The sequence below is a fragment of the Sapajus apella genome, unplaced genomic scaffold (assembly GCF_009761245.1).
Source record: "Sapajus apella isolate SASKATOON/1434 unplaced genomic scaffold, GSC_monkey_1.0 scaffold54, whole genome shotgun sequence".
Taxonomy (NCBI): Eukaryota; Metazoa; Chordata; class Mammalia; order Primates; family Cebidae; genus Sapajus; species Sapajus apella.
In genome coordinates this window covers 6,773,867-6,791,042 of record NW_022436994.1, presented here as the reverse complement: position 1 = coordinate 6,791,042, position 17,176 = coordinate 6,773,867, and the positions used below count along the sequence as shown (strand labels likewise).

The 17,176-nt window shown below is 39.0% G+C and overlaps 1 protein-coding gene across 1 annotated transcript in view; it reads left to right on the top strand.

Moving 5' to 3' along the window:
* Window positions 1-17,176, top strand: part of ABCA13 (ATP binding cassette subfamily A member 13) — a 424,450-nt gene that overhangs the window by 189,652 nt on the left and 217,622 nt on the right. The window contains 3 exon segments of the mRNA XM_032244250.1: window positions 2,985-3,314; window positions 5,467-5,536; window positions 7,790-7,921. Coding sequence (XP_032100141.1) covers window positions 2,985-3,314; window positions 5,467-5,536; window positions 7,790-7,921 — 532 coding nt within the window.

Sequence of the window (17,176 nt, the reverse complement as noted above, 5' to 3'; positions counted from 1 at the left end):
TGTAAATTGTGCTGCTATAAACAAATGTGTGCAAGTGTCTTTTTCATACAATAACTTATTCTCCTCTGGGTAGATATCCAGGAGTGGGATTCCTGATTCAGAGTGTAGATTTACTTTTAGTTCTTTAAGGAATCTCCACACTGCTTTCCATAATGGTTGTAGTAGCTTACATTCCCACCAACAGTGTAAAAGTGTTTCTTTTTCACCACATCCATGCCAACATTGATTATTTTTTGACGTTTTGATTATGCCCATTCTTGCGAGAGTAGAGTGGTATCACATTGTGGTCTTGATTTGCATTTTTCTGATGATAATGAGCATTTTTCATATGTTTGTTGGCCGTTTGTATATCTTCTTTTGAGAATTGTCTATTCATGTCCTTAGCCAACTTTTTGATGGGATTGTTTATTTTTTTCTTGCTGATTTATTTGAGTTCTTTGTAGATTCTGAATATTAGTCCTTTGCTAGATATATAGATTGTGAAGATTTTCTCCCACTCTGTTAGTTGTCTGTTTACTCTGCTGATTATTTTTTTGCTGTGCAGAAGCCATTTAGTTTAATTAAGTCCCATCTATTTATCTTTGCTTTTATTGCATTTGCTTTTGGATTCTTGGTCATGAAGTCTTTGCCTAAGCCAATGCCTAGAAGGGTTTTTCTCATGTGATTTTTCTAGACTCTTTATGGTTTCATTAGATCAAAGACTTAGATTTAAGTCTTTGATCCACCTTGAGCTGATTTTGTATAAGATGAGAGATGAGGATCCAGTTTCATTCTACATGTAGGCTGCCAATTATTCCAATACCATTTGTTGAATAGGGTATCCTTTCATTTGCTTTGTTGAAGATCAGTTGGCTGTAAGTATTTGGGTTTATTTCTGGGTTCTCTATTCTGTTCGATTGGTCTATGTGCCTATTTTTATACCAGTACCATGCTATTTTGGTGACTATGTTCTTATAGTATAGTTTGAAGTTGGATAATGCGATGCTTCGAGATTTGTTCTTTTTGCTTAGTCTTGCTTTGACTATGTGGGTTATTTTTTGGTTCCATATGAGTTTTAGGATTGTTTTTCCTAGTTCTGAGAAGAATAATGGTGGTATTTTGATGGGAATTGCATTGAATTGAAGACTGCTTTTGGCAGTATGGTCATTTTCACAATATTGATTCTAGCCATCCATGAGCATGGCCTATGTTTCCGTTTGTTTGTATTTCTTTTAGCAGCGTTTTGTAGTTTTCCTTGTAGATTTCTTTCACCTCCTTGTTTAAGTATATTCTTCAGTATTTTGTTTTATTTTTTGTAGCTATTGTGAAAGGGGTTGAGTTCTTGATCTGATTCTCAGCTTGTTCGCTATGGGTGTATAGCAGAGCTACTGATTTGTGTACATTAATTTTGTATCCTGAAACTTTGCTGAATTCATTTGTCACTTCTAGGAGCTTTTTGGAGGAGTCTTTAGGGTTTTCTAGGTATATGATCATATCATCAACAGACAGCAATAATTTGACTTCCTCTTTACTGATTTGGATACCATTTATTTCTTTCTCTTGTCTGATTGCTCTGGCTAGGACTTTCAGTACTATGTTGAATAGAAGTGGTGAAAGTGGGTGTCCTTGTCTTGTTCCAGTTCTCAGAGGGAATGCTTTCAACTTTTCCCTGTTCAGTATAATGTTGGCTGTGGATTTGTCATAGCTGGCTCAGACCATACGCCACTACACGATAGTGGAGTAAAATTGAAAATCAACTACCAAAGGAACCCTCAAAACCTTGCAAATACATGGAAATTAAATAACCTGCTCCTGAATGGGTCAAGAATGAAATCAAGTTGGAAATTAACTGAACTGAATGGTAATAGTAATACAACCTATCAAAACCTTTTGTATACAGCAAAAGCGATGCTAAAAGGAAGTTCATAATATTAAATGCCTGCATCAGAAGCTCTGAAAGAGCACAAATAGACAACCTAGGGTCACACCTCATGGAACTGGAGAAACAAGACCAATAGAAACCCAAACCCAGCAGAAGAAAAGAAATAATAAAGATGAGAGAATAACTAAAAAAAATTGAAACAAAAAATATATTTAAGTCTTTAATCCATCTTGAGTTAATTTTTGTATAAGGTGTAAGGAAGGGGTCTAGTTTGTCTAATTTGCCAGTGGTAGTTTAGTGGGAATAGCATTGAATCTATAAATTACTTAGAGCAGTATGGCCATTTTCATGATATTGATTCTTCCTATCCATGAGCATGGAATGTTTTTCTATTTGTTTGTGTCCTATCTTATTTCCTTGAGCAGTGGTTTGTAGTCCTCCTATAGTGGAAGTCATTCACTTCCCTTGTTAGCTGTATTCCTAGGCACTTAATTCTCTCTATGGCAATTGTGAATGGGCATTCATTCATGATTTGGCTCTCTGCTTGTTTCCTGTTGGTGTACAGGAATGCTTGTGATTTTTGCACATTGATTTTGTATCCTGAGGCTTTACTGAAGTTGTTTATTAACTTAAGGAGCTTTTGGGCTGAGATGATGGGATTTTCTAGATACAGGATTATGTCATCTGCAAACAGAAACAGTTTGACTTCCTCTCTTCCTATTTGAGTACACTTTATTTCTTTCTCTTGCTTGATTGTCCTGGCCATAACTTCCAATATAATGTTGAATAGGAGTGGTGAGAGAGGGCATCTTTGTTCTGTGCCATTTTTAAAGGGGAATGCTTCCAGCTTTTGCCCGTTCAGTATGCTATTAGCTATGGGTTTGTCATAAATGGCTCTTTTTAAAAATTTAATTTAATTTTAAGTTCCAGGATACAAGTGCTCATGAAAATCAAATCTTAAGCTCTAGGAGGCAACGTCCTTCCCAGGGCCCTTCATAGGGCTGAATTTGCAAGCAAGCAGATTTATCTTTCCACTGGTCCACTTTCTTTCTCCTACCATCTAATCTGTTCTTCCTCAAGTATGCATGCTGTGATAACCCTGGGTTTTCTTTCCTTTTGATAGTACATGCGGATGATGGGAGTGCATCCAGTGATCCATTTCCTGGCCTGGTTCCTGGAGAACATGGCTGTGTTGACCATAAGCAGTACTGCTCTGGCCATCATTCTGAAAACAAGTGGCATCTTCGCACACAGCAATGGCTTTATTATTTTCCTCTTTCTCTGGGATTTTGGGGTGTCAGTCATCATGCTGAGCTACCTCTTGAGTACATTTTTCAGCCAAGCTAATACAGCGGCCCTTTGCACCAGCCTGCTGTACATGATCAGCTTTCTGCCCTACATAGTACTATTGGTTCTACATAACCAATTAAGTTTTGTCATTCAGACATTTCTGGTAAGTAAGTTGTTTTGTCAAAATACAAAATGAAACAAAACTGTCATGTATCTAACAAAACAAAACCTACCACCCACACCTTTTAAATTTGTCATGATCGTATCTACATGGGCTTTCTGATAACTGCCTTTTAAAATCTTACCCTCAAATGCAAACCATTGAAATTGCAGTGTTTTTGCTGGACAGCAGCACCTTAAGAATGTCCATTTTTTATGTAACGGAGACTTTCTGCAGACTCTGGAAAATAAGCAGCATACTTAAGGAAGCGTATAACTTTATTTTCTCTTTCTCTCATGCACAGAAGGAAATAGATTTCTAAAGCTATTTTAGAAGTAAAATATAAGCATTTTTGAAGCATTATGAATTATATCACATTAAGCAGAAAAATCTCTCTGTTAGCAATATCAGAGTCACTCATCCATTTAAAATGTACCTCCTAAAAAAGTCTGATAACACTTTCAGGTCTGTAACATCAAATATGTAGAACATACAAATGTATTCATTCTTTTGTGACAGTTGCTGGCAAGCACAGTGCCTGACACATAGCAGGAACTCAAAGTGAGGGTGAACACATCGCTGTTGAAATGATCGCTTTCAGGGAGCCAGTGGCGTCACTGTAAACACTTGCACTGTGCTCAAGACTTTATTCTCCCTAAAAGGTCAAGTGACTTCTTTTTTTTTTGAGACGGAGTTTCGCTCTTGTTACCCAGGCTGGAGTGCAATGGCGTGATCTCGGCTCACCGCAACCTCCGCCTCCTGGGTTCAGGCAATTCTCCTGCCTCAGCCTCCTGAGTAGCTGGGATTACAGGCACGCGCCACCATGCCCAGCTAATTTTTTGTAGTTTTAGTAGAGACGGGGTTTCACCATGTTGACCAGGATGGTCTCGATCTCTTGACCTCGTGATCCACCCGCCTCAGCCTCCCAAAGTGCTGGGATTACAGGCGTGAGCCACCGCGCCCGGCCTTCAAGTGACTTCTTAAAATTATAGTCTGCTGAGAGATATGACAGATTCATTTTCTCTTAGAGACTTTGGGGAGGTGTCAAGGAGATGTAGAACACAGGGATGCTCAGGGGTATTTAAAGGCCCTCGAAAGCCCTTTAGTCCGGCACAGGCTTCATGGCAACTCCAGTGCTTCATTCACTTACTGGGAGCACAACACCTTCTTTGTTCATTTAAGGCCAAGAGTAAAATATTTTATGAAAGCCAAGTGATTTTTCTTCAACTTTAAAAAATAATTTAGAGCTCTCTGGTTTCTATTAGCCATATACACACAACATAGATATACATGCGTAATGAAAAAGTGGTTATATTCCATCAATATTTTATCTATTGACATGTGTTCATTGGTTTTGATTAGCTTATGTCACATTTGTACAAACTCATAACCAATAATTTTAAATAAGTGTTAATTAGGTGTTTTCAGAATAATTAACACAAGTGGGGCCATTTTGGGTCCTTCCCCATATTTTCCTTATACATAGAAAAGGAGTCATTCATGATCTGACCTAATTTTCAAATGCTGTTATTTTTGGTTTTACTTCAGTCCTTATATGTGTGGGCTCTATGTATGCAAAATTTGATTTTCTTTTTATATATTAAAATGTTTTCTAGAAAGTAAAATCAAATCTAACTCTGGTACGTTGCATTGTTTGATGTGAGATTTTTTATTTCAATGGGGTTTTGTTCTAACATAAGACCTCTCCACTGAGATAAAATAACATTTTTCTTCAATACACGTTCTTTCTAGTGTAGAATAGTGTATGTATTCCATCAGTCAGCCTGCAGTGTACTCCGGGGCATTCACTTAATAATAAAAATAGTAAATTGCTCTATTCCATTTTTCACTGTTTTGTGTTACACATTTCTGTGTATGATGCATTGGATTTATGACACTTCAAGCATCTCAGTGAACAGAAGTAATTCCTTTTAGCATTAAAAACTAGCTTGTTATCATGCTTTTCAGAGTGGACTGACATTCTAAGTTTTTCAGGTTAAAATATTTAAATGTTTGCCTGAAGCGATGACTGGGCGTCATCAAAATGAGAAGTTGTCACAGCTTTTCGCTTTGAGTTAAGTGTTGTGGATTTTCTGTTGTTCCTATCAAACACTAACATGCAGTTTTTCTCTTCACTCCATGAATCTGTGCGCAGTGCCTTCTCTCCACAACTGCCTTTGGACAAGGAGTATTTTTTATTACATTCCTGGAAGGACAAGAGACAGGTAAGACGAAGTCATGTGTAAAAAGTGACTCTCAGTGAATCACCTTTTTGAAAATTAATAGTTATATTGCAAGTAATCCTGCTGGAAGTCTTCATTGTCAAGTAGAGCTTTCAGAATGAAATCGGTTGTTTTTGCTGTTGTAAACACCTCCCACCATCCTGTGCCCCCAGTTTTGAGAACAGTCAAGAATAATCATGGCACCCCTTTCTTCAGATGCTATCCAGGTCAGCCACCCAGCCAATGCTTGGGTCTTCCTTATACCGCCCCTGTTCTGGTCAGGCGAGTGATTGTATAAACCTTCCAAGTACAAGGTATGCAAATGTGTCCATCCGTTAGACCAGGGGTCCCCAACCCCTGGGCCATGGAGCAGTCCATTGGCTGTTGGGAACTGAGCTGCACAGCAGGAGGTAAGCAGCAGGTGAGGGAGAGAAGCTTCATCTGTATTTGCAGCCACTTTCCATTGCTCATGTTATCACCTGAGCACTGCCTCCTGTCAGGTCAGTGGGGGCAATGAGATTCTCATAGGAGCCCAAACCCTGTGTAAACTGTGCATGCAAAGGAGCTAGGTGGTATGTTCCTAATGAGAATTTAATGCCTGATGATCTGTCACTGTCTCCTGTCACCCCCAGATGGGACTGTGTAGTTGCAGGAAAACAAGCTCAGCTCTCAGGTTGGGACCTACCTGTTAGGTAATTGTTGACCTGGGATCTGTCTTCCTGGATCTTCTACACGTGTTTTCTAGTGCCTCCTTTCTAATGATCACTTTCACATGACAACCGTCCACATATTTGTTGGCTCTCATCTTTACTCCTAGATTTACTAGATCATTCCTGGAGGTCAGGATCCAGAAATAGGTCTAATCAGCATAAAATACAGTGCAATTATCTCCTACCAATACATCCTAAAATGATTTTCTAAAAATCCATTGGTAGTATTTCTTGCTTATATTGAGAATTTGACAACTAAAATTCTAATCCACAACAGACATATATTTCTTAGATATTTGTATAGTTTTGGGGGGTATGTTTTGTAAACAGTAGTAAAACACATGCTATAAGTAAAATTTGATGCCAGCAATTGTCGTATTAGCCAGTTAATTTGTACTGGTCTTTCAGTTCTTAGAGTTTTTCAATAAGACATATAAAAATGTTCTTTTACAGATGAGTAATCCTCAATGATTTCTTCTAACTAATCTTTAGGATAAATTGAATCAAGAAGATAGAAACAAGAAATGGTCACTGTTAGACCATTTGAATATTTTGGTCTAAATTCCAAGTACACAATGATTAAAAGATATACTTTATTGAGCTGTTGCCTAGTACCATAGGGAAATTTAGAAAGGGGAATATTTTTCTTAAATTATATGTTAATCCAGAAGTAAATCACAAACACATTGTATAAAAATACTAATTCTTTCCCACCCCAGTTATTATATTTCCTATTTATATATTTTTCAAGAGCACAGAGAGTTCCACAGTTTAGAATTTGGGTTCTCAAGGATACTTAAAATTTTTTTTTTTCCAAATGCTTATGTTCCTTAAATATAAAGTCCTTCCTAGTTGGGCAAATAAAATGAGATATAAGTAAGGTGACCTTTAAAAATTTTAAACAACCCAAATACCCATCAATGATAGACTGGACAAAGAAAATGTGGCACATATACACCATGGAATACTACGCAGCCATAAAAAACGTTGAGTTCGTGTCATTTGTAGAGACTTGGATGAATCTGGAAACCATCATTCTCAGCAAACTGACACAAGAACCAAAAACCAAACACCACATGTTCTTACTCATAGGCGGGTGTTGAACAATGAGAAAACATGGACTCAGGGAGAGGAGCATCACACACTGGGGGCAGTTGGGGGAGGCTAAGGGAGGGACAGTGTGGGGTGGGAAGGGTGGGGAAGGATAACATGGGGAGAAATGCTGGACATAGTATGCACCTATGCAACAACCCTGCATGACCTGCACATGTACCCCAGAACCTAAAGTAAAATAAAATTAAAACTTTTTAAAGTATTAGATATTAAAATGTAATTAACAGTCACCCCACCTGATATCATGGAAATAGATGTGAGATTGCACGAGTTAACATTTCATTTAAAGAGTTATGGCCGATGGTATTGACCTTCCTTTTGTTTTAGCTGTATTCAACTTTACTTTAGCTTCCAGAAGTAATAAACTTATTGTGACAAAATCTACCATAAAAGAGCTTGTGCGTTCTAACTCTGACCTTTTTCTTCCTGCTAGGGATTCAGTGGAATAATATGTACCAGGCTCCAGAACAAGGGGGCATGACATTTGGCTGGGTTTGCTGGATGATTCTGTTTGATTCAAGCCTTTATTTTTTGTGTGGATGGTACTTGAGCAACTTGATTCCGGGTAAGAATTTTGTGCTTTATAAGATAACAAAATAATTTTTTAAAAGTTTGAATTAATATGCATAAATATTAAAAAAAATCACTTATTCTTTAAGGAAGAGTCAGAAAGGGAAGTCTTAGGTTATGTTTTAAAAGTAGCTGTACATTTTTGAGAAAAAATGTGATGCTTTTGTTTCCCAAGTGAAATGCCAAAGGCCAAGTGGGGGTTAGCCAGGATGAAATTAGCATGAAAACCCACCAAGCCCACCAACCAGCTTCCAACAAGTGGGCTTCAGTCTACACAGAAAAGATCCTGGTTTCCCAGATAGAGTGTTTGGGGAAGGCAGGTGTGAGGGGTGAGGATAAGAGAGTCTGGGGGCCCATGGTGCTGCAGGCTCCTAGACAACAAAGAGATCAGGTGGGGTGGGAGTGCTCAGAGTGCCTTGGGCAGAAAGTCACTCCTACTGGGGGTGCAGGGGCCAAGTGCTCAGCCAGCAGTAAGTCAGTGGGTGGCAGGACCTGGGGAAAAGCAGGCAGAGGCAAAAGGCAGCTGGACAGGGTGGGCTGGGAGTGAGGGACCACCTCCAACCACAGGGCTTTCAGTGTTGTCACAGATATGGGGTTTCCCGAATATGGCACACTACTCTGGTGTGGCAAGCATGCCCCGGAGGTCTGGAGGACAAGTGTATCAATGGCAGAAAAAGGCCACTAATGGTGATGGGTTTTCCTAGCTATGTTGGGAGGAAAAGAGGCATGCATACCTTTTCCTTTTTGGTTCAGACCCAAAAGAGCAAAAATAGCACTTAAAATTAATTTTATAAAATTATTTTATTTTTTAGAGATAACACTTTGATGGTGGTGTATTTTCTTGCTGAAATTACTTGTGACTCTGGTTCTATGCTTTTCAAAGCAAATGGCATCAAACTGAATTAAAATTAAAAATGGAAAAGAGAGTTTCTAATCTTATACAAGTGAAAATGGAGGGATAGAAGGAAAACAAACACAATTCATTCTGTTTGTGAAAACGCATTCCATACTTGGAGAGCTCATGCATCATTTAGGGATGGGTAAACATAAAAATAATATGGGTCACTGAAAATATTATTTTACATAAAAGTAGGAATATATGGCCCTCAAGAGATAGAGAGAGAACATAAATTGGAAATGTGATTTATTTAGGAAAAACTTAGACTGCATCGTCTTGGTACTTTGAATAAAATTTAAGAAATAAGATTCTAAGAAATAAGAGATAAAAAAAATGAGAAGGCCAAGATTTCAAGGAAACTGGATGAGAAGAGTTGACTATTGGAAAGAAGCAAAAATAAGAAAATAATGTTACAAAATACATTTGTGATGTCAATTTATGATACAAAGACCAGCAAAAAAGTCTACTCTCTGCAATGTTGAGATGAAGATAAAATGTGTCCTAGGACCCAAAATGATCTGATTTCTCCCTCAACCATCAGCACCTGAGGCAGGAGGCTCCTGGGAAAATATTTTTCTGCATTATAGTAAAGCAAATGAACATTGTATTCAGCTGAGACTTTCCCTCCAAATCCCACTGAGGAATTCTAAATTGAAAAAAAAGACTAAGCCTTGAGATGGATGTCAGGTGTGCAGAGGGCTCACTTTCTGGGTCATATTTGAAGGGAAGAAAAGGGAATTGGAGGTACACTCATGTAGAAAGGTAACTGGGCTCAGAAGAACAGTGATGGTGAGAATGTCCCCACCAGTGGGACAATATTGAATCATTCCCTATCCTGTGGGTCAGGGGATGATCGACCAAGCTGGTGACTTTTAAGAACAGATTTTTTTCTAAAAGTTCAATGAGTTCAATTTGAGGCTCAGAGGAAATTTTTAAAAAATTGTTTTCTTCAGGAAACCAGGAGACTCAAATGCTAGATTTGGTAATCTTTTGGAAGTACCTCGGCCATTGGAACCATGCTGAACCATGCCACATTTGGAACTTTCGTATATTCGACTGGGGGGACCATCACTCCTGTTCCTTCTTTCATTTCCTCCTGTCCTTCCATTTCTTCAGGCTCCTAATTCCCTGCCTTCCCATTAGGTGAAGGTTAAACCAACAATCCACTATCTTCATACACACACTGCAATCCTGCAGTCTCACATACGGCTCATGGTTAACTTCTACCCAATATGTTAAACTTGAGCTACTTCGGAATCAACAGTTACCCTGTCACAGCCAACTGGGAAAAAGATCTGCTGATTTTACTTTGCAAGTCTCCCTTAAGTTCCCATGGTTGTGCCTTTTCCATCAGGCCATACAAAGTATTTTGTGACCTCTAGTGAGTTATTTGAGCTACGTTGAGCTATATTGGATTCTATACCCTGCAAAAGGAAGCAAATGTAGGAGGACCTCAATCCACGTTTGAATGGCAAACGCTCATTTCAACATTTTGTTTAGTGAATTTAGAGTGGCGGGTTTTTACATTTTCTCTTTGTGATTGTAACACTAATTTTAGCTACTGGCTAGCTAGGAAGACAGATCAGAGTCTATTACAGAATTTAAAAAAAATCAAAGCTTGAACATACTTATAATACATATTTAGCAATATAAAGACATAGAGCTGAATAAATGTCAATAAATATTTTTGAATTTATCATGAAATTCTGATTTTTTTTATTTTAAAAGCCAAAAATAGTAAGAGTTGGCAATTTACATATTTTTAAATTATACAAGGGTATTTATTTTCAACTTTGACAGAGTTTGCCAAAAGTAACAAAGAATAAAATTACCAGACACCATAAATGGGCTTTCAGATCCATAAAGAGGGTTATAATTTCTAGGAGTTTTCAAATCTTCTTTTTAAGAGAAATATTTTATATTACCTCCTTTACTCTCTTGAAATGAAACTTACAGATAATGAAAACTATCTGCCTATGAGTCTTAAAATTAATGTAATTTTAATATTTTAATATAAAAGAAATAAAATAATTTCTAATAAGATAATATGTAAATTCTCAGTGCTCAGGCATGAATTGATGAGAACACAGAATGAGATATTCAGTTGCTTACACTTATGTGGAAAAAGTTTGGATTTAAAAGAAGGAAAATGGTCAGAAACCATTTGGTACTAAAAAGAAAGAAAATGCACAAGTAAAGATAAATGTAGACACTGGAATTAAAGCTATTGTTAATGTAAGAAATACTAGATCAGACTTATTCGTATGTGATTAAAAAGATGAAAATAACTTTCATTAAAGTAGGAAAAGTGTGGGAAGAAATATTAAACATGAATCAGGTGAATAAAAGAATGATATTTTTGTAAGTGACCTGGGCCTCATTTAAAAGTAATCAGGGAATTCCCCATGTTAACACATGGGGCAGGGGATGACAAAACAGAGCAGAAGATACATTTCCTGTCTTGTAATTGTTTCTCATTTCAGCCTTTCCATTCAGCCTCCAGTCTTTTAAAGTCTTTCGAGGTCTATTCCTTAGTAGTGACAGGAAATAGAGAACTGACTAGACAAAGAAATAGTATTAATAATCTAAGAGGGTTATCGAAAAGCTGAGGGGTGAACATCTTGGAACAGCATCAAAATAAGTTTGAAAGCTCATAGAGAGGCTCATATTAATCATTTCAATGTGTGATTTTTACCAAATGATCTTATTGTGTTATACAATTTTAAAATATACATAGAATGACAATGTAAAATATAGCCACTAACCCTTATTAATACAATTTAGTGTATTTTATGAATGTCCGCTAATTTAAAAATATTTGGTTTTAAGTTTGTTAAAAGCCATCTTTACATCTTTTGTCATATATTTGCATAGAATGGGGCAGAGTGAAGGCTGATACAGCCATATTGCATTGCAAACTCAAAAGCGGTGAGTGGCATCACTACTGATGGCATGGTTTTCCAAAACAATAAGCAGTTTCTGCTTTAAACAGTAATTTTCCACTGGTTTACACAGTAGCTGCATTTCTGAAAAATTTAGAGTATACCGAAGCTACACGGAAACTTTGAGTTTATATGTCCTAGGCTCAATAACCATGAAAGACCTCACTTGCACGGCTGCGATCGGGCTCACAGAAGGCAAGTCAAGGACAATTCTTTTGTTGCACTTTGTAGGGTATCAGCTAACCCAGGCATCTGCACACTAAAGGAAATTGTACCATCCCATTGTATTAGTCACACTTTTTTATTTTCTGTATTTCTGATGCTTTGGCTGGGGTTGGAGGGGTGCAGTTACTGCCCCTAGAGGGACTGCCCCTTCCAGGGATAACCAGTTCCTAGCCATAGTAAAGGACTCACCTGTGGTTGTGCCTTTCACATGCAAACAAATCAATCCAGAGCCCACACTCCTACCGCCTCCTCTTTGCCACCCAGAGCCACTGTCCACCTGGCCTGATCAACCCAGGGCAGGGTACCAGCCAACTAGGGACAGACTTTCTCCCCCAGCGCCTGCTGAAATGATTCACACTAGTCAATTAGAAACGTGCTTGTCCTTCCTCACATGTTCCTTTTCTTGGAAATCACAGTAAAGGCTCTTGTTCACATTCCCACAACAGCCCCCACTACTTCCCTTGTCTCCTGACTGATGCTGGTTCTTCCCTGTGTGGTGTATCAGGTCTCCTTCTCTTGGGATCTGTGAGTAACAAAGTGTAGTTTCAATGAAAGTTATCTCCTGATTTGTTGGCATCATCATACTTGAGTAATAATAACATCTACATTTTAAAACGCTTTTTCAAAGTCTCCTGTGGGTAGGAGGGTGTCTCCAGCTGGGAGGTAGGAGGAGAGTGAGAACTTTCTCTCTTTCACTCTCTGTCTCTCAAACACACACATGCACACACACACACACACACACACACACACACACACACATCATGCACCGAACAAATGCATTTCTCTCCACTCCATTTTCTTTCTTTGTTATAAAGTGACCCTGTGAGTATGACCCCAGCATTTCTCAGCCCTGTTGTCCGACTGGGAAACTCTATAGATTCAGTATCAGATCATTTCCTGGCCTGTGGCGCTCAGTGTCAACTGCAGTTCTCCACACTGGAGTCAAGAGCTCACAAGCAAACATCTGGTCCTCTCTTTTTCATTGCATAAACTCTTTTTATATGCTTCCAATTAAATTTGATTCCGCTCGATCTGTCTAATTTCATTGACTTCTTCTTTCATCACTGTCAGTTTTGGGGGGGCAATGCTAATTAGTTTCCTGGCCTGCATAAGCCAGCAGCAGCTCACCTTGAGGAGAAAAGCTCAGTGTAAATGGAGGGCCTTTGCACATATTAATGTGTCTAATTGCATCTGGTAATGTGAGCAGGTTGCATATACTTCTAGAGCATACATGTAAAACAAGTTTGGATTTATAAGCAAAAGCCAATTGCATAGGCAAGCCAAAGAACTGAGTGGCCTCCATGCCAACTTGCATTTGGCAGCTCTCTGCTTTAGTTGGATTAGTAGATTAATTAGGAGATTTAAAAAATCCAGACAGATTATGGCTGAGGTGGTTTAATTAGCAAAGCAACCCTTAATATTCAATTTATTTCTAATGTCTTTTTTCCTAACTCTGGAAAATACGATGTCTTTTGTATTTTGTATCTACTTCCCATCCCTGAAGTCACTACCTTAGTTCAGGCCTCACTGCCCCTGATCTGGACTTAACAGCAAGTTACAGTGCCCATGTAACTCCTTCCCACTCCTCAAGGTAAGTCTGACCTCAGCATCTCACCCCTACCTACCTCCACGTTGATGCAAAGTTATCTTTCTTAAAAATAGACCAAATGGACCACATCCATTCCCTGCATGACAGTCTTTCCTAACTCCAAAATGTCTAGAGAAAAAAAAACTAATATCCTCAGTGGCTCCCAGACCACCCAAACCTGCTCTGCTGCAGATTCACGCCTCTCTCTCTATTCCCGGCGTGCTGATGGTGAGTTGGAGGGTAATCTCCAATGTGCCCAGCACACCCACACAGGGTAGCCAGAAAAAATACAGGGCATCCAGGTGAATTCAAATTTCAGACAAGCTGCAAACAATTTACTGTACATATTCATACTAAAACATTACTTGTTGTTTGTTTGATTTTCAAAGTTAATTGGGCATTCCACGTTTGTATTTTCTAAATCCAGCATCCCTCCCAGCCTCTCTCTGTCTTTTCATCCTCACTTCTTTTTACTGGGTTGAAGGGACTGCTTTTGTTTTGCATAGGTGGAAATTCTACGATGGCAACATCGTCTTGTATTTTTCTCTCAATGATTTTATTTTATTTTATTTTGGTCATCTGGACTAGAAGAAAGGTCATAAGCGGTGCAGTCTCTGCCTGATTGATTTGTGTGTTCCCTCATCCCACTAGAGGGTGTGACTGGTTGATATGTTTGATGACTGATATCTCCCTGGAACAGGAAGGTATAAACCAGAGAGCAGAAGGGCAAGGGATAGGATGTTCCAGATCTAGGGGACCTCCTCTGCTTCTTTGTCCCTGTGCTGAGGCTTCTCCTTTCCTGCCCATTCTTGGACTGACAGCTGGAAGTGTGAGCCTGGGAGATGAGCCAACCACTCCCCTCCTACCTCTGTACAAAATTCTTAGGTATTCATTTCTCAGCAAACATCTCCTACAGTAAGTCAGGGCTGGAGGAAGGTGTCATTTTCCAAAGAGTCAAGTGAGAAAACAAGGACACAACTAATAAGGAGTAATGTCTTAACTCCATTGAAAGAAACTCGTGGCTCCTGACATTGTTGCAGTTGTCTGTATGTGCACGCATGTGTGTGCGTACATGTACATGTGTGCACGTGCTGCATGAGTATGTGCATGTGTACGTGTGTACTCGTGTGAATGCCTGTATGTGTGCATGCGTAGGTGGGTATACTATGTGTGTGCACACACACATGTATGGTGATCCTCACTTTGAGTCATGGCCCGAAGTTTGAAACCATGTTCATCTTTGTACAACTTCCACTTATATCGAAGTAAAGCACAGCTGAGGCTTGCTTCAGGATTTCCTTGTGTACATTCAATATGTAAAGGTGTTCAATGACTTCATTTGGAACAGGTAAATTGTGCCTCATTTTACCTTTAGAATGTGCATGTATGAAATATTCTTCTTTTTTTCCCTAAGGTTCTGAAAACTTGAGCTGTAAAACATCAGATGAATATGTGCTTATTGTAAAATGTTTGAAGAGTTTATAAAGAAGCAGGAAACATTTAAGAGGAAGCAGAAAAAAAATTCAATTATCTTCAGTTTCATGAACCAGAACCAATATTTCCCAGGCTTTTTTCCAGACAATTTTCTGCACCTAGTTGGATATACACTGTATATGTAAATTTCCCTCTATGTTTTAAAAAATATTTTTATTCTAAGCATTTATCCACGTCTTTGAAAGTACTGTTAATGGCTTCTCAACATTTCATTAAATGGAAGTAATAACTTCCTGTACCTTTCTCCTACTTTGCAAATTTAAACGATTTCTGTCTTTTCCCCACTATAAGTGATGCTACACTGAATATATTTATGTTCAGATCTGTGTCCCCACTTTGTCATTGTGTCATCTAGATTCCTAGAATTTTGATTGCTAATTCAAATCTATAAACACTCTAAGGCATCTGGATCCCATTACCGACTGTGTTTGCTAACGGTGGTGCTCACTTAAGCTGCAACTGAGTGTGGTTCCCTGGGAGGTTTCTCAGCCCAAGATCTACAGCTTTGTGAGAATAATTTTCCTCATGTATTTGCTTGCTTTCTAGCTCCTTTGATTTCCACACTCTCATTTTTCACGTATGTGTCAACTGGGGCTTATTGTGTCATTGGAACTGGAAGAAACTGTGTGCTTCTTTCTTGTTGTAGAAGGCAACCCAAAGCATCCTGACTGCTGCACCTGTGTGTTCAGACAAGCAGGAGCTGCTAGAGAGGCTAGCCAGTGTGTAGCTTCTGGAGCCACCAACTGTGGGTCATTGGGCAAGCCTTGCTGTTCCTTCCTTTTTCATTGAGAAGGGAGAGGTGATAATTGTACCTGACATGTTGGTGGTCACAGGACTGTGTGAATTAATACAACCAGATACTCTGAACAGTACCTGGAACAGAGAGAGTGAGTGGAGTGCTGGCTGTGATGTGACCTGATTATCCAGCTGCTACTCATCCTCTTCTACAGAGGGATGGTTATTGCTTTGCTAGGTTCTTGGAGAACACCTGCCTGCATTAATTTTCTCAGCCTGCCATAACAAAATACCACAAACTGGGTGGCTCAAACAACGGGAATATGTTGTCTCACAATCCTGGAGGCCAGACGTCTGAGACTAAGGTGTAGGCAGGGGTGGTTTCTCCTGAGGCCACTCTCCTTGGCTTGCAGGTGGTGTCATCTCTTTGTGTCATTCCTGTGTATCTGTGTCCAAGTTTTCTTTTATGAGGACACCACTCACATTGGATTAGTCCTTGCTCTTGTGACTTCATTTTGCCTTGATTACCTCTTTGAAGACCACATCTCCAAATACAGTCACATTTTGAAATACAGGGAGTTAGAGCTTCAACATATGAAACCTGGGGAGATACAACTCAGTCGGCAAAGAGAGAAGGCAGCAGGTCGACACCTGACACCTGACAGCAGGTCGACAGCTTTCCTTCACATTATTATTATTATTTTTGTAACTTTTAAGTGCAGGGGTATATGTACAGGCATGTTACATAGGTAAATGTATGTCATGAGGGATTGTTGTACAGATTATTTTGTCACCCAGATATTAAGCCTAGTACCCATCAGTTATTTTTTCTGATCCTCTCCCTCCTCCCATCTTCCACCCTCTGAAAGGCCCCAGTGCATCTTGTTCCCTCTCATGTGTTCTTATCATTCAACTCCCACTTACAAGTGAGAACATGCAGTATTTGGTTTTCTGTACCTGCATTAGTTTGCTAAGGAAAATGGCCTCCAGCTCCATTCGCATCCCTGCAAAGGACATAATCTCATTCTTTTTTTTATGGCTGCATAGTAGTTCATGGTGCATATGTACCACATTTTCTTTATCCAGTATATCACCAGTGGGCATTTAGGTTGATTCCATGTCTTTGCTATTATGAATAGTGACACAAAGAACATATGTGTGCATGTGTCTTTATAAGGAAATGATTCATATTCCTTTGGGTATATACTCAGTAGTGGAATTGCTAGGTCAAATGGTTTGTCTGTCTTTAGGTCTTTGAGGAACCACCACCTGTCTTCTTCCAGGTTCAATGGTTGAATTAATTTACACTCCTACTAACAGTGTATAAGCATTCCTTTTTATCCACAACCTCACCAGTATCTGCTGTTT